At 28.2% G+C, this 22,620-nt stretch overlaps 1 protein-coding gene and 1 long non-coding RNA gene across 3 annotated transcripts in view; both read left to right on the forward strand.

Moving 5' to 3' along the window:
* Window positions 1-5,847, forward strand: part of LOC105366711 (uncharacterized) — a 33,418-nt gene extending 27,571 nt beyond the window's left edge. The window contains exon 3 of the long non-coding RNA XR_913017.1: window positions 5,813-5,847. This is a non-coding gene — a long non-coding RNA (uncharacterized LOC105366711). The remainder of the gene's footprint in view (window positions 1-5,812) is intronic.
* A 6,786-nt stretch (window positions 5,848-12,633) lies between these two features.
* brat (tripartite motif-containing protein brain tumor) lies at window positions 12,634-22,401 on the forward strand. 2 transcript variants are annotated; one of them, XM_011505245.1, is made up of 2 exons: window positions 12,634-13,072; window positions 19,535-22,401. In XM_011505245.1, the coding sequence occupies exon 2, from the start codon at window positions 19,554-19,556 to the stop codon at window positions 22,218-22,220; it is 2,667 nt and encodes an 888-aa protein (XP_011503547.1). In that variant the 5' UTR covers window positions 12,634-13,072; window positions 19,535-19,553; the 3' UTR covers window positions 22,221-22,401. The 2 variants fall into 2 exon arrangements, with proteins under 2 accessions (XP_011503547.1, XP_011503546.1); XM_011505244.1 differs by lacking the exon at window positions 12,634-13,072 and adding an exon at window positions 13,084-13,162.
* The last annotated feature ends 219 nt before the right edge of the window (window positions 22,402-22,620 follow it).

The raw sequence follows: 22,620 nt of genomic DNA on the forward strand, positions 1-22,620 counted from the left end.
TTTAAATACTATGATTGTTTTCATTATATAATTTTTTTTATTTGGAAACTTTAATTTTTCGTAAGTCCATAAAGATAAATGTTTTTCAATTTATGACGATAAATTTTTACTAGATAAAAAATGTATTATTATCATCACTTAATAAAACTTAAATGCGAGCCTAATTAGTTAGGGCCTAATTAGAAGGGATAAAAAAGATATAACATATAAAACGAAGTATCAAAATGCAAAGTGAATAATGAAATTTTAAAGTTGGAAATATATCACTTTCTTGATCAATAGTTTCGCATCGATTAAAATATAGAGATCAACTATTAAATTTATGAGTAGAATATTTTAGTATATTCGGTTAATAAAATTGTTTAACATTTGTTAATAAAGATTAGTTATTTAGTTGAATATCTAAAAATAACATAAATATATTGTGTTTCATAAATAGCTAAACTATTTTTGAACAGTAGTAAAAACTTATAAAATTTTTATTCTTATCGATAAATTGTAATGTGACAGTGTACTTACTAAAAAATATAATTGACAATTTATATGCATCCTTGAAATGTATTTTAAATACTTCAGCTACATTTTACAGTAATTACGAATATTTCATTTAATTTTACAATAAAATTTATACACTGTTATACTTTCTAAATATTATTTAAATTTGTAAATCGATATTTAAGTATTTAATATAAAAATTATAATCATTTGTATAAACTTATATACTAAATCATATATCTGAATTAACATAATAGACTTAATTACAAATTAATACTTATCACGCTTTTTCTGACTTTTATTTGATAAATTCTGTCAAGTTATTTTTCAATGACTTGTATTTTTAATATATTTGAATGGCATAAAGTAAGGAAGCAATATTTAGATATTACTTAAAAGTTTACATTTTTTAAGTATTTTTTTATCACAAAAATTTCAGTTAATCATAATTGTCACTTAATAAGAATTGAATGTATCATATTGTTAGTTGGAGACAGTTGCTCAATTATATTTCTTATTGTACGAATATTTTAAGATTACATTGGTAAAATCAAAAATAATTTGATATCTATTATTATTTTAATAAAATATTTATTGATAATTAAATAATAGTTATTTGAAATATTTTCTTCTAATTTAAAAACCATACTTTACATTATATATTATTTTATACTATAATTACAATTTATAATTTGTTATAAAAATGATAGATTTAATTTTTTTATTTGTTAATTTAGTTTTCATGGCATTATTATTTAATATAAAAATAACAATAATTTAAAATACTACCAAACTGATTGCATACTGTACAATTATTTATCTTCATCGTAATTAATCTTTAAAAAAATATTTTTTTCCACAGTTTTCTTTAGTTTAAATACATTGATAATTTAAATTATGAATTAATTTATTATTCGTTAAGATTTAGTTGAACATGAAATTGTGAAGTGCGAAATAATATTCATCACGATTTACAATTTTTTTATTAAACCAATTATATTGTAAAAATAAATTAATTATCTAAATACCGAATATAAATTATAATTAAATTTTTATAGTATTTATACACGACCATAAATCAATATTAATAAGAAAAATTAATTTTCCTATGAAATAGAATAAAATTCAATGACTTCGAACTTAACAAGTGAAGTTAAAACGATATAAAATTCAGCTGTTCTTCATAATTTCCTAATAACAATAATAAATTTTTATAAAAAAGAAAAAATTTTATGAGAATGATAATTTTAAATATTTAAAAAAATTTATATTATACCTTCATTCATTAACATAAAAATGAACATTTTTTAACGTTTTTTTCATTATCTGTACCTCTCTGATGATTAATCTATTCTTGATTTGTTTTCATTTTAGTTAATATCGTTACTGATACTGATATCAGAGAAATAATTAAATATTTTGTACATAATAATTATTTCTTGTGTAATAATATGTAATAAGTTATAAACATAAGAAACTTGTAAAGGTAGGAATATTTTTATAGGACATCGATATTGAATAATTTACTTAGTAATCGGAAAATAAGATATATTTTAGCATTGTAGTTAATAAATATATGTATATAACATTGTCTAATTTTTCTATTAAAATGTATATACATCAAACTTATACTTATTTTTCTTGGTATTAATTGACACCGAAAAATTATCCACACAAATTTACTCATATATTAAACAAAAATTGTTTCACATTCGTAATTGTTAAAAATAGCTATAAAATATTAAAATTATATTATGGAATTAAATTGATTAAACTAAATGATAGACTGAAAAATAAAAATAATAATTACTAAATAGATAAATAATATTAAATATGTTTTATTAAATAATATCTTTTATTTCTTTATATTTTGTAATATAAGTATGTATTTGATATTATTATTTACTGTTCCAAGCAAATATATTTACAATAATGCTGCTGTCTTTTAATTATACTTTTAATAATAAAGTGAGTTCCGGTTTAGTTTACATACGTACATGATATAGTTATGTATATAATGTCTAATTTATTTTGTAGAGCAGTCATTAATATTTTAATAAATTCAATATAATAGAATTAATTTAGATTTTACTTTATATAATTTGATTTATATTTGATCAGATTTTAGTTTCATATAATTTTATTTAGATTCAATAAAATTTCAGAATCATAATTTTTTTATATTGAATAAAATTTTAGATTTATTTAATTTTATTTATTATATTATTATTTCTATATTAATACATTGTTAAATATTTAATATCAGAATATTTAATCATTAAAAGAAATATTAATTTCCATGATACTATATCACCAATAACGCTGGGAATGACCTACAAGCATATATAATCTAATTTCTTATTAAAATCAGTAATTAAAAAATAAGATGCTAAATATATATAACAAATGTTGATTTATTTACATTTTTAATTTAATTTCGAATTCAAATGAAGTCAATAAATATTTTTTGATCAAATAAAAAATTAAAATAGATGTAATTTATTACAAAATAATTACTTATACTGATTCTTATCTTATGCATTTCAAATACTAATGAGTTTTAAAAACTAATGAAATTTATTGAAATAAAATTATTCTATGTATCAATTTATAATATTTTATTCTCGTAAAAAAGATTATGATCTTAATTTGAATCGTTCTATGCTTTATTTTATAATTATTTAATTATCAAGAAAAGATTATTTCAACGAATATACAGATCCGATTAAAACATCTATGCTTCGTATCATTTTCCATTTTAAAATTTTTTATACATGATTAGCCACTAATGTGGTCTCAATGTGATTTATTTCTATAGTACTATATTATAAAGTATTTGAATGTATGATATTTTTTGTGTAATTAAATTCACTAAAAACATTCTAGTTTGTATATTTTATGTTTATCATTGTATAATTATTTTCTTTGTAGTACAAACCATATACATGTATTGAATCAAATTATCAAACTAATTCATAATAAAAATAAAAAATGTAAGATTTTATAATAAAAACTTACTATAATTAGAATATATAGATGTAGATGACACTATACTATAATTAAAATTGTCTGATTAATTAACTATTTTGTAAATCCATAATATTTATATAAATCTATTGTCTAACCTTAATCACATATCTGGAACCAATAAATTTACATAAATTTCCAAGAATAATTGGCGTGATATAATCCAACAGTATATAAGATTAAATAAAAATAATTATTCTTCTAGGCCAGATCGTAAAATATTTATTTATTAAAGATTTGGAGTTGAAGCCAAGTCGATAAACTAGTAGCTGAATATCTATTATATGGAAAATTCAGAAGTTATACTGATAAAAAGTCAGACCTTCCATCAAAAATGAAATGCGAAATATATATTTTTATAAAATAATAATATATTCTTATTTTTAGAATTCTTTTTTATTAAATTCATTTTACTATTTTAAGTGCTGATTAACAACTAATACATAAAATCTTTTTGTTCAAATAAATCCAATAAATTCAATTTTATTTGAATATTAATGAGACAAAAACTAATACTTATTTGAGTAACATCTATTAAAAGCAAAATTTAAAATCACGAAGTTCCACGCCATTGTCTGCAAAATAATGTTCTTGTTTGCATAGGTATTACATCATTATATATTTTACTTATTTTTACGTACATTAAATAAATTTACATTCGTTTAAAATAGAGAAGGTTAGAAAAGTTTATGACGGTAATATCAGCATTTGTTTTATATTTACATTGATTTATTTAATAGAAATTAATATATATTTGTAATTAAAATGTAATTTTGTGCGGTTTCTTTAGTATAAATCCATATCTATCTTTGATATAGCGATCAATAGTTTAAGATTAGAGGTGTTTTTAAACTATTATATTCGAACTATATTTAAATTTTGAAAAATTTCATAATTGTAACCCTTTATGTGTAACCTCATTACATACATCTAAGAACATCATCGAACCCACACCTTTTAGTCTTCTAATCAGGAACAATAACAGACAGATTGTATATAGACTTTAACCTTTGGAGTTAGACGATCGAGTGTAAGGATACCTAGGCAAGAGGGTTCGTGATGAGCGTTTTGAGGAAGAGATATACATCGAAAGGGAGGGAGAAGGAAACGACGCCAAGCTCGACCCGATCAATATTGCGTCTAGTGCGAAACTGCGAACGGGGCGGGAGAACTTGTTTTCCCCCTCTATTTTGCACCCAGCCACCCATCCGCTAGCTTCCTCAGCTACCCCACGCTAACCAAAGAGAGAGCGGCGATCGATCCCGGCTGAATTGGCAACGGCGGCCAACGACAGAGAGCAAAAGCGGTGACCTTCCGCGGCTGAAGTTCGTTCAAGTACACTGACCTCCCGTCGATGTTATGGCCCCTTTCCTCTCTTCGTGCTACTCCCCTTGCCCCTGACTACTGCAGTACAAACATTAAAAAACTAATTAATTTTATTAGAAGCGATTAGAAAGAATTAATCCACTTGATGTAAGATAAAAAGAAAGAAAATACTTACAATTGATGTATTGATATTGCATTATCGCACTTTGAAATTCACAAATTTTTAAATATAAAAGATGCAATAGAAATGTTTCTAATTACACATCATTTATGCGTTAATTATGAAAAATAAGGCATTGGATTTATTTGTTTTGTAAACATGATTATAAATAACATAATGTGAAATATTCAATATAGTATAATTATGAAATGTATAGTTTTATATTCATAAATGGCTGATATTTTTAATTATAAAGTTAACATAATCCACTATTATCTTAAGTTTAATCGACCAAATTATTATAAATAAAAAAATGGACTTAAAAATATAAAAAATAATATATCAATATTAATAGGCGTAAATCTTATTTAAGTGGTAAATGTTTGTTTTATCCGCTGTAATTAAATGAAAAATTCTTTTTTCTTTTAATAAATACAACTTAATGTATGTTTAATTTCTATATTTGCTAAAGTAATTAACTACATTGTAACTTTGAAATATTAAGTTTAGTATTTATTCGATTACCACACTTTTATTATAAAAATAATAAAACCATAAAACTATAAAAATTTTGAACTATTGATTTACTGTAACTGTACCTTCATATATTAAAGCAATGGAAAATTCAATTGTTATAAAATTGTAACTTTTTATTTTATACTTAATAATGTTATATAATATATACATATTTGATGAAAATTAATTTATTATTATTATTATAAGTGATATAATCTGATATTATATATTCAAAAACAAATAAAATTTTTTTTTTAATTAATCCTTATTTATTATTTTTTATTACAGGTGACTTACGAGAATCGCAAAATTTTTTAAATAAGTAATAACAAGGAAAGAACCCACAAACACGGTATATAAATATATCACTTTTATTCTTTCAATCTAAAAAAATGTAATTCCTGTGAAATAAAAATATATTGAACATTTATAATTAAATTTATAATTATTTAAAAATTGATTACTTATTTTAAATAATTTAAATACTGTAAAAACTATATAAATATTACATACTTTCAAAATGATAGTAGTTTCAATATGGAAATATAAATCAATATCATTACGATTAATGTGACAAATAATAAATTAAATTTTTACTTTGAATTCATGTATGTACATAAATGTTTTAAAAATTAATAAAAATCTACTTACAGGAAGATAAAGAATTATGATAATCTGTTAAGACAAATGTTTAATAGAAATAATCAACTATTGTATTAGAGATATATCGTAATTATCATAAATATATATAGAGTTTTTTTTTATTTATAACAACAATTTTAAATGTAATCATTTAATGGAGTTTTAAATATTATTTTACTAAAAATGTTTATATAAAAAATTCATTTTATTGACTGTTTTTTTATATATGCATAAAATATAATAAGTTACTTTACTAATGGAATTAAGTTCTTAGTGATTATACTGTACAATACGATTGAAAATCTTATAAAAACATTTATGCTGGAATATAGAAATTGAAAATAACGGATATTCTTTAGATATCGAACACTACCTAATGAAATTTTATCAAGGATGAAATATAATAATTCATTTAATATGTAATTAATTTCATATACAAAATTATATTTTAAAACTGAAATTTTTTTTAATAATTCGCAGCTTTATTAACGTACCTTCAATTCGATGTTATAATAACGATTTGTATTATATATTAAAATTATCAAAATAATATTCTTTTATTAAAAAATAGTTGGTATAAATAATTATGACAAATTAAAAGAAAAGTTTATTAAATATATTTGACAAGTAATGTATATAGATTAGCAATATCATCATATAAAAACATTCATAATCCCGTTTAGAATATATTCATTATTTTTAATACGAGTGAACCTTTTTTATATATACAACATAAAATTCTAATAACGCTTATATATTTAAAATTATCCCACTTTAAATAAATCTAGAAACAAACTTACAAATTAACATAAATTATAAGAAAAAAAAAATAAAGCATCAAAACATGTAGACGTAATATAAGTTCATGAATTAGTTCAGAAATTATATAAATATCAAAGTATGTACTTTCTATTAATATACAGAAAATCAAATTGAGTTAATATGTGAATACGCTAATGAACAGGCGAATGCCGAAAAATGAAATTATTACACGTGCGAACGTTAATACTGTCTGCATAAAAATACACTAATCCCAGGAATAGGGGGTTGCCATATCCGCGGGAAAACAATAAAAATAATTGCGGTTTACGGACCAGGGCACGTCCGTGTATTTATGTAGACGATGGCTGGATCGATCGAGCGTCTAGTCAATTTTCCTTCTCTCTCTCTCTCTCTCGCTCTCTGTTCGATTCCCCGCTCAATAACTTTCTCGTTTCTTTTGCTCATTCCCTTTCTCTCAATTATCCTTGTTTTTTATTTGATAGCATCCTTCAATATCGATTAGTTCAACTTATCTACACATACAGTAGATTATTCGTTCACATATCATCAATTTTCTTTTTACCCTGTATTCTTCGATTCTATTGACGGGTGGAATTGAAAGGAAAAATTTTTCCAATGTTTCCTTGTTTTAAAATTCCCGCCAATATTTTTCCCACAATATAATTATGGATATTTAAACTATTTAAATTATATTTGGTAAATACTTGATAATCGCTGCAAGGAAAATGTTAAAATCACACTAAGTACGGAAGAATATAAAATATTTTTTAGTTGATATAAAATTTAACATTTACAACATTTTTTATAATCAAAAAAAGTTTGAGAATAAAATATATTAGTTTGATAGGATTTTCCTGCTCAAATAATATAAAATCTTTAATTTTCAAATATCGTGTTATTTTATGAATACCTAAATATTGTTTTAAGTGAATTCTTTTATGTTTTTCACAATACTCAATATAGATCACTTTGTATATTTTTCTTAAGATGCCTAATGCTTTAAACTCGTATAACCGAGCAAACAAATTTTAGTTCTTTCAAATATATAATAAAAATTAACTCATCTCGTAAAACATGAATTTTAATAAAATCTACTAAATGTTTATTTTATTATATTACTAAAAGAAATAGCCAGATATAAATGGTATAGATAATTTAAACTATTGCATACAAAATTATTTTCGTTTTTATAAGGAAATAAAATTTGGCAGTAAATATTATTATTCTATATCAATATTTATTTAATATTTATTTCAATATTCATTTCAATACTTACACACAATAATAGATATTCCTACAATATCATAATTTCAAGAATATAGTGGTGCAATTACGGAATAATATAGATTTATTATCTTGAATCGTAATATTTATAATCTTAAAATAATTGTTTTCATATTTTTAATAATCACATTAAAATATACAGTACTTCTTAATTTATAGTTACTTTAAATTAAATAAAGTTACTTTAAAGTATTTATAGTTACTAATTTATGTACGTCAAATATTATATTTATCTAAAAATGAATACGCTTTTCAATTAAATATAAACAAAACCATATTTTTGGCTCATTACGGGGTGCAACACTTATTAATTAAAAAAAGATAATTTTTCAGTTCTTAAATTATATATATATTTTTTTAAATATCTACTTGTTAATGAATATTGTGAGTACTCTAAAATATACTTTTAAATATTTGTCTCTTTCTATTCATCATTCGCGATTTTGTGTATAGACTGTTATTTAAAAACTTAAATATTTACATTTCTTTAAAAACTATATTAACCATATCAGTTTAAAAATATTATTCTGAGATTAATGCTCTTGATCATTCCAAAACATTAATGTAATTGATTTCGATCTAATAACGGTAATTATCTAATAACGAATATTTCTAACATTTATTTTAAAACGCAAATTCTCAAAAATATAGGTTTACTAAGAGCAGAGATAATTGTCTCTTCTAAAAGATTCTTTAAACTCCTCTTGCTACATGTTACTTGATATTAGTACTTAAATTTATTGGACTAATCTACAAAAGCAGATTGAACAGAACGTATAATCCCTAGAAGGAACGATATACTTGTTTTGAAAATCAAAACTGAAAGGCCCCGAGATTTTGAGACTCATCAAAAATGTCTGGCCTTATTGGACTTCTTGGAAGTAGTGCATTTGAGTGGGGAGTCGTAATAAGTTACCATGCCACTTAAATCCAATTTTTGACAACATGGATTGTTTTTTAAAAATTCTGCAATCTTGACGTTAATTTAATTTAATTTCGTATATAAATATTATGTATTGTCCTATACAGCCCTTCATTAAAACATTCACTATTACAAAAAAAAAACAAAAATAATAAAAATGATGCTGTGACCATAAATACAGGTTTTCAAGGCCACAATATTGTAACACTATCATCCATGATATTTATCTATAACGTTTACATATTATTTTTGTCAGTGTTTAATCGAATTTTTGTTTATTATATTAAAGAGTAAATTATGTAAGGTTTTGTTTGATATTTTGTAAGCTGATGTTCGTATTTCAGTGCTCAGAAAAATGATTATTTTAATGTAAATTACAAAGCAATATGGTAGGTAATTTAACCAAATTTGTAAATTAGTTTTATGTTTCCTATAATAAATATGAGTGTTGTTTTAAGAAGTTAGATATTTTTAATTATTATTGAAACTATTTTTATAAATTAAAAGCTTATATTTTCTAAGATTTATTGTTAATATTGTATTGCGTAATATTATATTATAGTACGTTAGCATATATGGCTAACAATTTGTATGGATAACAGCAAATTGGCTATAATTTTAAATTAAAGAATAAAAACGACCTTTTTATCATAGTTTCTATAACTTTACTATGTAATAATATATAATTTCTTCAATTAGTCAATTAATCGTATGCAATGTCTTAGTCAATAGAATATTATTAAAGAGATATTGATATCCCAAAAAAAGTTATGGGATAGTAAGCTGATTTTTCTAAAATGCGATATTGGTGTTCATAAAATCGAAAACAAGCATAACACTCCAAAGGCAATGCACCGGCATTAGGCAAAGCCGTTCTCCAGGGAACGCGTCGTCGTATCCCCCCTGCATCCCGGGAGACAGACCGGTCGATGTGCAGCACTGTTGCCATGACAACGAGACGCTTCGTCCCCGGTACCCTCTACAGAAGGCACATCGCCAACGAGAGGGTGTATACCCCCGTGCTAGTACTGCTGCTGCTGCGCCCGGGTTTTTCTGAAAATTTCGAACAAGTATATACATGAAGAAAATGAAGAATTGCCACTAAATGAACTTGAGAATTGAGAAACTCGATGATTTATTGCTTCGCGTACCTTTTTCATTGTCTTCCAATCCTCTGAAAAATCAATGAATTAATAATAAATTAGTATTATCTCGATAGCTCATTTTTCCTGATTGCAGGACTAAAAAACAATTAGTAATTGGCATTAATCGAAAGCAATGCAGTAAAGTTAAAATTTCTATTTGATCTAGTTTAATTCTAATATCGGTATGGTATAATAATGCTTTATTACAACTTGTAGTTTTTCATTTTATTTATCACTGATTTACGGTAAATTTAGAAATTCTCTAAATTTGTATAACATTTTTGTTACTAATATGAAATTATTACTTTTTATACGTACTATGCTAAATATATATTTTCTTAGGAATTTGTATATGCATATATTAATTTACAATTCGATTCAATTTTAAGTATATTATGCTAATATAATTTATTTACTAATGAAATTATTTTTTGATGAATAGAATAATTCATATCGTAAAAGATTTGTATATAATAAAGATATATTGTTTCTAATAAAGAATTATAAGAAATAACTCGTTGCTTTCTTATTAATTAATACCGAAACATATAGCAAAGTATAAATTATAAATTGAAGGATTCTTAGAAAATAGTGGAATGTAAAATACGTTAGAAAGCAACGAGTCTTTGCAAGTAGTTTTAGAGTTCTTAATAACGTTAACATTTATTTTTAATGCTGGCAAAAGTTTATGGGTTGCAGCTGGATAACCAAAAGTATCAGTCACGGTTGAAACTTTAGACGTGTTAACGTACACCCACCTTCAAATAAGAACCCCGAACATTGACCCCCCTCCCTATCACCCTTACGCCTTACGCCGTCTGGCACTTTTCGGCCCATCGTTTCGACTCTTCCCCCACTTACTTAGCTCCTTCTGTCCCCTGAGGGCTATTGCTGCTGTTGGTCGGTAACGTACGACCAGAGGTTAGGCTAGAGCTAGGCTATACTTTCAAGGTCTTCGGTGAAATAGCGTATAAGAGAGAAAAAAATTATACTACGGGGAAAAATTTGCGACATTAATTAGAAATTTTTAATTTTAGTACATTGATACCCACGATAGTATATATATATATATATATATATATATATATATATATATATATATATATGCATATATAGTTAATGTGACACTCGTAATTATACTAAAATAAAGAATTGATCATTAAAAAACTACTTTTTATTACACAAGTTTAGATCTTGAAGAATTATGTTATTATATCATTATTTTTGTAAATATTTTACTAATGACATTTAACTACAAAATGTTTACAATAATAAGTATAAATGATATATATTTATAATTTATATATACGAATTCAACTTTTACAAAGTGTCCAATGCTTGTATAAACAATGGCATAAAATTTACCGTAGTTAATAAGATTACTTACTACACTACGTTGTTTTGCATTAGCTAATTTTCTATAATTAGTAATGAATATTTCATGATAGGATAACATGGATTCTTGTACGAAATGGTATTTTGCCACATATTTATTACATATAATGAATTAATTTTTACTAATTATATTGTTTAGCAATAATCAAAATATACGTTCTTTAAAAAAAAGAAATTTTTTAAATTTCTATTTAAGTACATTAAAATGTTTAAAACAATTTTTTTCAAATTGAAGTGTTTCATATTACGGTATATTTCATTTGAATCTGTTAATTGTATAATAAAATGTTGCATTATCAATATATAATAGTTATTTTAAAATTAATCTGCCATTGAATCAGAGTAACAGTTCTCAACATAATAATACACAATTTAGTTATAACAGTGTATTTATTTATTTAAAAATCAAACCGAAATAAGAAATGTAACATTTTTCTATTAATATATTCAAATTTACCGCTTTCAAAATTTTTTTATTATAATTTATCGAAAAAGTAATATTGCTCACTTTTCGAGAACGAAATTTTTCAGATCAAAAATTTCCTTGGATTTTCAGGCTTTCTCATTTCTTTGCTTGTCATCACAACAGTATAAAAGAAAGTTTGGGAGAAAGAAGGAGAGATATATAGAAAAGGATTGTGCGAGAAAGAGAGAGGGGGGAAAGGGAGGGAGAAATGAAATGACCGTCTCATTCAAATAGCGTAATACTCTGGACATCGCAAATTCTCACAGCAGTGTATCTAATACATGGATATGGCTCTACTGGCGCTGCGCTCAGTCGAACCTTCGAGGCCCTCTCCCTCTCTCATGCTCTCTTTTTCTCCGGCATCCAAGGTCGCTCGTGCGAACGAACTGCGTTTGAGCTCTCGACGCTGCGTCTTTCTCTCTCAACCCCCTCCAACTTCGATAGCCTAAGAGCCCGACAGTTGTTTGAAACCGCCACGGGTGGGGAAAAAAGGGAATCAACACAGACAGGGATGACGAGAAGAGCGGGAGAACGAGAAGAAAGAGAGAAGAAGAGAATGAGAAAGAGCGAGTCTATCGTTGGAAGTTTTTGAGGTAGGGGACTGGGAACTGGGGAGAGAAGTGCTGCTGCCAGTCTACACACGCGGGGTGAAGGCTTCGTAAGATCTTCTTGTGCTCTGCAGTTTCGTATTGTACGGCGCGTGCGGCCTCTTTCATTCGATTCGGGAATAGCGTCGCTCTCTACCCACGCGCGCGCGTTGCCACGGTTTATAAGTACGCAGCATCGTCATCGTCGCGAGTTTTGTGTGCAGATGCTAGCCAAGAAGTGGTGCATCCAGTACATGTCGATTCAGTGCTCACGAATTGGCGTTCATCGCCGGCATCTTTAAAAACGTGCTTTCAGCTTTGGAGGTGAGATTTCCGGCCGGCCTTGGAGGTTATGTTCTGTGGATAGGAATCGATCGACGTGCAGTGGTGAACGGAGGTTCAAAGAACGAAACGGTGTGTGTTTATGTATGCATGCATGCACAAACCCATGTGCATGAGTGTGAGTGTGGTTTGTGTAGTGAGGAAGGGAGAAAACGCGTTGCTGACGCGACGCGCATCGATTACGTGAGGGGTGCATGCACCCCTCACATACACAATATTCCTGATCACCGATATACACTTCTCGACTAAGCATTTGCGCGCATATGTCCGTTATGTGTGCAGCCGGCGTCTGCCTCTTCAAAAGACGAATTTCATTTATTCGTCGTGTCTTGCCTATATAACTATATAGAAAGCATTCATTATTTTACTTTCGCAAACCGAACATTCAGTCATTTTCCCGTCTTAAATTTTTGTTGATTTACATTGGAAATAAGATGCATCGTATTTTCTAGTTTTGTCTTTGTACTCGATGTATCAATTCCCTTATACATTGCTATTTATTCTCATGAATTTACATTATTGAGCGATAAACATACGTTCTGTGTCATAGTTGTGCATTGTATGAATTTTACGTAACAAATCTATTTCGGATTAAAATTTATTATTATAAAATTATTATTTTTGAAATTCGTCTAAATATAATTTAATAATCAAGAATTTATAGTGTATTTGCAAGTTTTTATTTTAGAACTTGTAACGAGTATTCAAACATTTTATAAATTATTGCACGAATCAAATTGAAATGATTTTTTTACCCTACAGATGTAGTCATTGTATTAGTATACGAGAATGCATCGAAATGCGAACTGTGATTTTCATTTAAATTATACAATATTTTTTGTTTTTAAAAAATTTTTTTTAAATGTCGTTTGGAACAAACATTGAACATGACATAGTACCATTCATTGACGTTTAATTATTTCAATAATATGATAAATCTTACTAGAACAAAAAAAAATAAAGAGAAAAGAGTCTCACACGTCGTTTAACATAAATATTAGCAAATAAAAGACGTATGAAACAGCAACAGAGTAAAATTAAATTGATTATGTACATGGAATTTGAAAGAATTGCGCAATATTATATCAAAAACTAAAATAGTTTTCTCCCGACTTTTTGTTTTACTAAAAGCTCTGATAGATATTAAGTTTCATTTTTCTTGCTATTTCATTTTACACGCCGCATTATTTCCACGATGTACACTTTTCGAAAGTAGATATAAAAATAATTGAAATTGAAGTTAATAAATAAAATTGTAGTTCAGTAATGTAGTAAAATTAAGATCAATAATTTCCAGTATTAAAAATTTTTTTATTTTCCATAATTTATTTATAAGATTGCAATAATCTTATAACATTTAACATTATATATTTTTATTAAACTGTTATATCTATCAACTATGTAAAATTTACCTATTATTTTAAGATTATTTTTAGATAGACATTTTTAACAGAAAAAAATTCATTTTATACTCCATGTAACCAAAAAAATAATAAAAATATAAGAGCACTTTTATATCTAGCATTAACGTATAGAGAGGATGTAAAAAGTAGTAATATATTATTAAATATTCGAGTAACTTCATTTATTTCAAAATACAAAAAAGTCATTAAATTCCTGCTTAAAAACAACGGTGTTCTAATAAAATAATGTCGAAGGCATCTTTTGAAAATTCATAGCATTGATTTGTATAACAAAAGATTATTTTACAAATTTCTTGAAGTGTTACATGCGATCGTTTTTATTCTTGTTTTACCCTAAATGTGTTTGAATCGATCTAAATATCTATTTAAAAAGTTTTAATACTAATACATATAAAGTTTTTGGTTAATTTGTTTTTTTTTTTAATTCAAGAGGTACGTACGTGATTTGACTTTTCTTTTGTTACCAAATAAACAATTTAATATCAATTCAAAGACATTAAAAAAAGTTCATTTTCAAGATGTCATCAATAACATCTATTTTACGAATTTTAAAAAATCATTGAAGTTTATATCAGTAGTTCTATTGATGATTTGAAATTTTGTATTATTAATCCTATATTAAATAAAATTTTGATTCATTATATTTCCTTAAGTGATTTGTGATTTAAATTATATTCTTCAATAGAAAGCCTAAAATTTGGTTTACGAAAAGTTTTTGCTGTATAAAGATATATTAAAGTAAAATTTTTAAGCGTATCTATTTATTTGATCAAGAATGCAGTAAAAAAAACAGAAAGTGAAACGTAGATAATTAGTCATTTTCTCATCGACTTTTATAAATATTGATGAAGTTTATCCTGCTTATGAAAGGAATAATAATGGGATAGAATTATTTTTGTTAAACAAATTATGTCAACTGCACAGTACGGAACTGAATAATTCTATCGAGTTTATACAGAAAGGATAGAAAACTGAAATAGAGATTCGGCTGTAGGTAAAAAAAAAGTGAGGTTAAAGAACGAAATTCTTTCCGGAGGAGCATTAACCTTCCTTATCGCTGATTCGCAATCGAAATTCCTGCACGAAGTTCTACGTAAATCTCCAGGATGATTCTTGTGTTTGTCTTTCTTCGTTCCTTTCTTCTGTCTCATTTATTTCTCCGCAGTAATGACACTCATTGTTTCGCCATATGAGTGAATGCTGCATATTCTTCTTTTCTTGCACAATTATAAAATCGTAATTTAATGATTTTAAAATAATTGAGAATAATTAAAAAAAAATAATTTTAAAATTCTAATTATTGAGAATAACAGAATGCTATTATTTGTAATCATTAATATAAAAACATGCGGGGGATAGTATATTTCATTGATGAGTTAGAAAACTTGTTGGATTATTCTTTATAAAATAGACAATTAATTCAAGTTTTATTTTTCAACTAAAAGATTAAAATTATATGAACGTTCAAAAATTGTAAAAAAATGCTGGTATTTACTGAAAATATTTATAATTCATTCGTTGTAACATCTTGTATTGCCTCATAACAATTCAATTGGATAATCTGTATATAATTTTTAGTTTATTCATTTATGCTATTTGACTATTGACTGTCTTTATGGCACTAGAAAAATAATGAAATATCCCTATATTTAGAACTAATTATTTATATAAAAGAAATTAAAATTTTTAAAACCAAGTAAGTGTTTATCGAATTTACGATAAAGTATTTATTATAATAAAAAACTATATCATGTCAGATTTACATAATTTATATTGAAATAATCAAAATCCAATACCATCAAGCAAAGAGTAGATTAAAGTCTGCAAATAAATGATAGCGTTATACTAATTATATCATGCTAGTGAAATTTTTTTATAAAAATATGAATAATCTGGTTATATGATATAATAATATAAGTTCAATACAAAGAATACAAAGAATTTACAATTGATATGTTTAAGATCATTTCTGAAGATTAAGAGTTCGCTGCTCCTTCATACTTCGCTTTTTCTTTTTTTTTTTTAATCGAGTTTATCAGTTTAAATTTTTATTTTATGAACGAACTTCCCTAGCATTTGAGTTTTTGTGTACAAAGTTATATGCGGTTTATAAGAAAAAATATCTATCTTTATATAATCGCAATGTAATTCTCCAATTTTGAATAAGTTTTGTCAATAATAATTCAACTATATTAGAATAGTTGAATATATTTTAGAAAAGATTAAATGAATTTATGAAATATTAATAGGATAAAAAATTATAAATGTAATTCATTGAGTCAGATCATGAACATTCAATGAAAAGAAGAAAAAATATATAAATTAATAAAATATATCCTTACATGTATTTAAATACGTTTGAATTTGAAGTGCGCCGAGAGCATTAACATTACTTAATAGCTTCAAGTTATAGTACAGAAACTTCAAGGTTAAATGCTCCCAACTACTTCACGCTCAAACTAAAATTGTCTTCAAAGCGAGAAATCGATCATATAGATGTATACCAGTGAAAAAAAATAACACTCAAAAAGAAAAAAAAGATTGAATCAGAATAACTGTCAAAAATGACTGTTTTACGTATAGTATGAACACCAAGAGTTGAAATATTATCACTATACAATAAATATCGCATTTGAAAAACTATAGATATCAGTATAAGGAAAGGGGAGACAAGAATAAAACAAGATGTAGAGACAGAGAAAGGGAACAGTCAACTAAAAGAAAAATGTTAAATATTTTACCTAGTATTAAGTTCCATTATGTTCGAGGCAAAGTTAATTTTCTATTCATTGTTTTATATTTTATTTATTAAAATTAGCATATTAATATTTTGATTGCACATATTTAATTTGGAATAATTTTGCATTATGATAAGAATTTTGTTTATATTTTGTTACCATAGAAATTGCATTTTTAGATATTTAAAAAGCGCAGTTTTTGATTAGTAAATATTAGAAGATTTTTTAATGAACAACTTGCAAGAATTTTGTAAATAAAAATATTAATTAAATAATAAAGAACTTCAAATTTATTTTATATTATAATAAATTAGCTTTAAAAAATTGTAAATGTATTTGCAACTAAACATAAATTATACTTCAATTCTTATTTTAAAAATATATACATATACAATTGAAATTAATTCAATTATTAGACATATTTTTCATATTTACGTATTCATTATTGGTTGTTAAAAAGAAAAATGATATAACGAAAGCAGACCTAATAATAAAAGAATATTTATATAAGAATTAATGTACTAAAGCTTAACATTAGTTAACAAAGTTTAAAGTTTAAAATACTACAGTAAAAAATTTAACAAAAAAATTATGAAATAATTCATTTAAAATATTATTAATATTAGAAAAGAACAATAAAATAAATATTTTTATTTCAATTAAATGCTATAAATAAAAATTTCTCTTGAATGACTAATTAAATGTTAGATGAACAGATTTAGTATGAATTATTTACGAATTAAATTAATCATCAAATTTTAACCTAACAATATAATAATATAGGTAGTTATTTATATTATAATTTATTTTCAAATTACGAATGTTAATTGAGTGTAATGTATTAATTGTAAACATAAATTACATTATACAGTAGTATAAAGTAATATAATATATATTTTAATTGTTGTTTTATATAAAAGGGATTCACGATCTAGTATTATTATTATTAATAAAAAGTGATCAAGACTTATAAAAGAGAATTGAAATGCAAAATGAAAGTATGAAGTTGGAGCATTAATAACCAAATAATTTTCTGTTAAGTATAACACAATCCAAGTGTAGTACGAGTGTAATATTTAAATTTTCTTAGATAAAGGGAAAACGAAAACAAGAGCTAGTAGTCAGACAAATCAAAATCTATTGGTTAGTTATATGCGTTAGAAGGAATATGTATAAATTTGAACATTTGCCGAATTATCGAAGTGATATTTTCATGTGCTCATATACTTTGAAAATAAAGCTAGTGGAAAAATAATGAGTGCAAAAGGATGAAGTTTTTAATTTTGTGGCTTGTTTTTATTTTGAACTTCGTAAGCAAAAATGACGGTTGGAGTAACTTCTTTATAGCTAGAAATGTTCAATAGTCATACATGACGTATAAAGGTTTAAGTAAATTTATTGTGCAATGATTTATATTAATTAGAATGAAATTAATAAATTATATCTCTTATTTTTATTATTACACTTCAAAAAATTTGTATTACATAATTGAAAAATTTTACCAAAGAAATTACACGAGCAGTTAAAAGATAAATATACACATATATAAAAAGAGGAATTTATAAAAATTGTGCAAACGTGGGAATTCCACATCAAACACTATTTTCTTTGCTATAATTGCCTACACTTATACACTATGAAATTATTATATACATTCTATTTATCACTATCAATTACATTGTGTGTACATTTACGTAGCCTACTTATAAACTCCAATATTATTTAAACGCGTAATAGTGCAAGGGATAGGTACAAAGAAAGTGATGTTCTGGTTATTTTTGTGATGAACAATATATTCTAAGTTTTATTTTATTTGTAAGTATCGTATGAACATCTCAAGATTATACGTTTTGAAATATATTTTGATAAACATTTTGATAATTTATCAGGTATGATTACATTTCCATTTCAGCAAGAATCTTACAGTTTCATTTTGATTACTTTTACAGCATTGGTTATTTTATAAAGGAAAGGAACAATATTATTCAATAAAAACGTTAATAACGAAAAAATCTCATACTTTCGTACACACAAAGTTTGAGAAATAACAGATAAAAATATTAATAAATAAGAGATAGATTAAAAGTATATATCAGCCTATTTTTATTGTATTACTTGTTACTGTAACATGTATTTAGCACAATATATAATTAATAAATTAACTTATAAGTCAAGAGTTAATTAAAATGTTTAATTAAAATGTTTGGTTACAGCTAAACTTAATCTTCGCCATATCCACCCTGCTTGCACGTCATACTGAGCTTACCTCTTTGTGTTCACAGGTATGCCGGTTGACTGAAGATGGCCTCGCCGACACCGTCGCTGGAATCGCGCGCGAATTCTCTCGGCTCTTTGGGCTCGCTTTCCCCATTGACAGTGAGCGGTAGCTCACCGCCGGCAAGCGATTCAGCCATCTGCGACGTTGATAGCTGTGATTCGTGTCTTGACACTCCTCTTGTCAAGTCCGACGACGCGCCCTGTACGCATTGCCGTCTCGGTGCCAGCGGTAGCAGTGCCTCTAACAGTTCGATCGGCCCCGTTATCACCGCTTCGAGTGGCCAACAACAGCATCATCAGCAGCAGCAACAGCAGCAGCAACAACAGCAGCAACTTCAACAACAACAACAACAGTCCAGTCATAACAGTCAAACGCTGACTACGGCCACTGGTGGTGTCCGTTGTACGGGCTGCAAGTCCACAGAGTCCGACGCCGTAGCGCGTTGCTTCGATTGCGCCAACTTCCTCTGCCCTAACTGCGTAATGGCTCATCAGTTTATGCATTGTTTTGAGGGCCATCGGGTCCTCAATCTTGGTGAGGCCAAGCTTGGCGATCCTACCCCGAGCAATGGCCTCGGTGAGTCTAAGTCCAGCACCGGTCAAATTTCTGGAACTGCCACCACGAATCCAAGCCTTGGTTCTGGAAGTCCGCTTCTCGTTAATGGAGGTGCTAGTGGCGCTGAGAAAGCTCTTTTCTGCCCTCGACACAAAAGTGAGCTTATCAAGTATTATTGTCGCACTTGTAGCGTGCCTGCGTGCAAAGAGTGCTCTCTAACCGAGCATCCCAGCCCTCATCACGATTGTGCCCATATCTCAGAAGCTGGACCTCAACAGATTGAAGCCTTGGCACGCGCCGTCCAAGATTGCCGAGCCAAGGCCACGGAAATACGTACTGCTGTTAAAGCTGCAGATCACGGAGCTGCACGACTTCAGGTCCAGTATCATAAGGCCCAAAATGAAATCAACGATACTTTCCAATTTTATCGATCAATGCTAGAGGAACGTAAACAAGAGCTTCTTAAAGAACTTGAGTCTATATTTTCAGCTAAACAAATATCTTGGGGCGTGCTCACGCAAAAAGCAAATGAACTAGCAGACAGAATTCAGCAGACTTGCGAATTCGTTGAACGATTGACCAAGTACACGACTGTCACAGAAGTGCTAATGGTAAAAAAGCTTCTTGACTCAAAGCTCCAACTTATGCTCAGCTACAGCTCCGATCTTGGTAGTCAAGCTGCTGACCTTGAGTTTGTTAGCAATTATCAAGCAATTCAAGTGGGTGTACGCAATACCTTTGGATATGTACGCAGCAGTAGCGATAGCAATGCTGGTCCGAGCAAACAACCACCCATTGCGCGACCTACGGCTGTCGGCGGTGGGGCTGGCTCTGGAGGTTCTGCTGCCAATGTCGGTACCAATTGTGGACCCGGAAGTGGTGGCAGTAGCAGCGGTACTAGTAGCGGCCCTGGTAGTGCCGGATCTCTAGGTGGTCTTCTTCTCGATCGGCCCTACAGCAATGGTCTCGTTTCCTCAACCGGTTCCAACTGTCCTAGTAGTTCACCTTCACCCTTTGAAAGCAGTAGCAGCCTGATCTCTAAACGCTTTTCCTCAGCTAACAGTCTCGGACCATTCTCTACGAGTATTAGCGAGCTTAATCTCAATGGTATGAGCAATCCGTACGAAAAGTGGAGCAACGGCGGTTCTGAAGTTTATCCTGTTGCTGTCACCGGTAATGATCATTTTCCCATGCCAGGAGCGGTCGCGGCTACACAAGCCGCTCCAGCCGATTCGGTTCTCGAGCTTACTTCCAAACTTATGCCTGCTGCGGCTATTTTTCCACTTAAGTCTCAAATTAAGCGTCAGAAAATGATTTATCACTGCAAATTCGGCGAATTCGGAGTGCTCGAGGGTCAGTTTACGGAACCTTCCGGGGTTGCGGTTAACGCGCAGAATGACATCATCGTCGCAGATACCAATAATCATCGTATTCAGATATTTGATAAGGAAGGCCGCTTCAAATTTCAATTCGGAGAGTGCGGAAAACGAGACGGTCAATTACTTTATCCGAATCGTGTTGCAGTCGTGCGTACTTCGGGGGATATAATCGTCACCGAACGTTCGCCCACACATCAGATTCAAATCTACAACCAATATGGACAGTTTGTGCGCAAGTTCGGTGCCAATATTTTGCAGCATCCGCGAGGCGTTACCGTCGACTCCAAGGGTCGCATTGTTGTCGTCGAATGCAAGGTCATGAGGGTCATCATCTTCGATCAGGCAGGAAATGTTCTTCAAAAGTTTGGCTGCTCAAAGCACCTAGAATTCCCCAACGGAGTTGTCGTCAATGACAAACAAGAAATATTTATAAGCGATAATCGCGCCCATTGTGTTAAAGTCTTCAACTATGAGGGATCTTATCTCCGACAGATCGGCGGAGAAGGAATTACTAATTATCCGATTGGCGTTGGTATAAACGCCGCAGGCGAAATTTTAATTGCTGATAACCATAATAATTTCAATCTTACGATCTTTACGCAGGACGGGCAGCTGGTCTCAGCTCTCGAATCCAAGGTTAAGCATGCTCAGTGTTTTGACGTAGCACTTATGGACGACGGAAGCGTCGTGCTTGCGAGCAAGGATTATCGACTTTATATTTACCGCTACGTGCAAGTTCCTCCTATCGGCATATAGAGTCGTATCCAGCGCCAGTATTGACGTGTTCCTATGTGCGCCCTTTTGTACTGGACCAACTCGGCACTTCGTCGAGGGACTTTCTAGCAACACAAATGTGTGTCTATCGTAAGCTGTGACCTCTCGTTTCTCTGCGATAATGTCTACTTCGGCTCCCTTTTCCTTCTGTTTGTCGTATTTTCATTTTACAGCCTTTTCTCATTTTTCAGTCACTTTTTATTTCATCCTTTAGTGTTTATTTTCTTTCTTGTAGTCTTTGACTTTCCTTATAACTAAATAAGAGAACGTTTCTCTCTTTGCCTTACTGACTTCCTCTCTCCTTTATCACTTTTCTCTCTCGCTCTCTCCCCCTCCCTCTCCTCTCTCACTCTCTCGCTCTCTCGCTCTCTTACTACTTTTT

The sequence above is a fragment of the Ceratosolen solmsi genome, unplaced genomic scaffold (genome assembly GCF_000503995.2).
Source record: "Ceratosolen solmsi marchali unplaced genomic scaffold, CerSol_1.0 scaffold5, whole genome shotgun sequence".
NCBI lineage: Eukaryota > Metazoa > Arthropoda > Insecta > Hymenoptera > Agaonidae > Ceratosolen > Ceratosolen solmsi.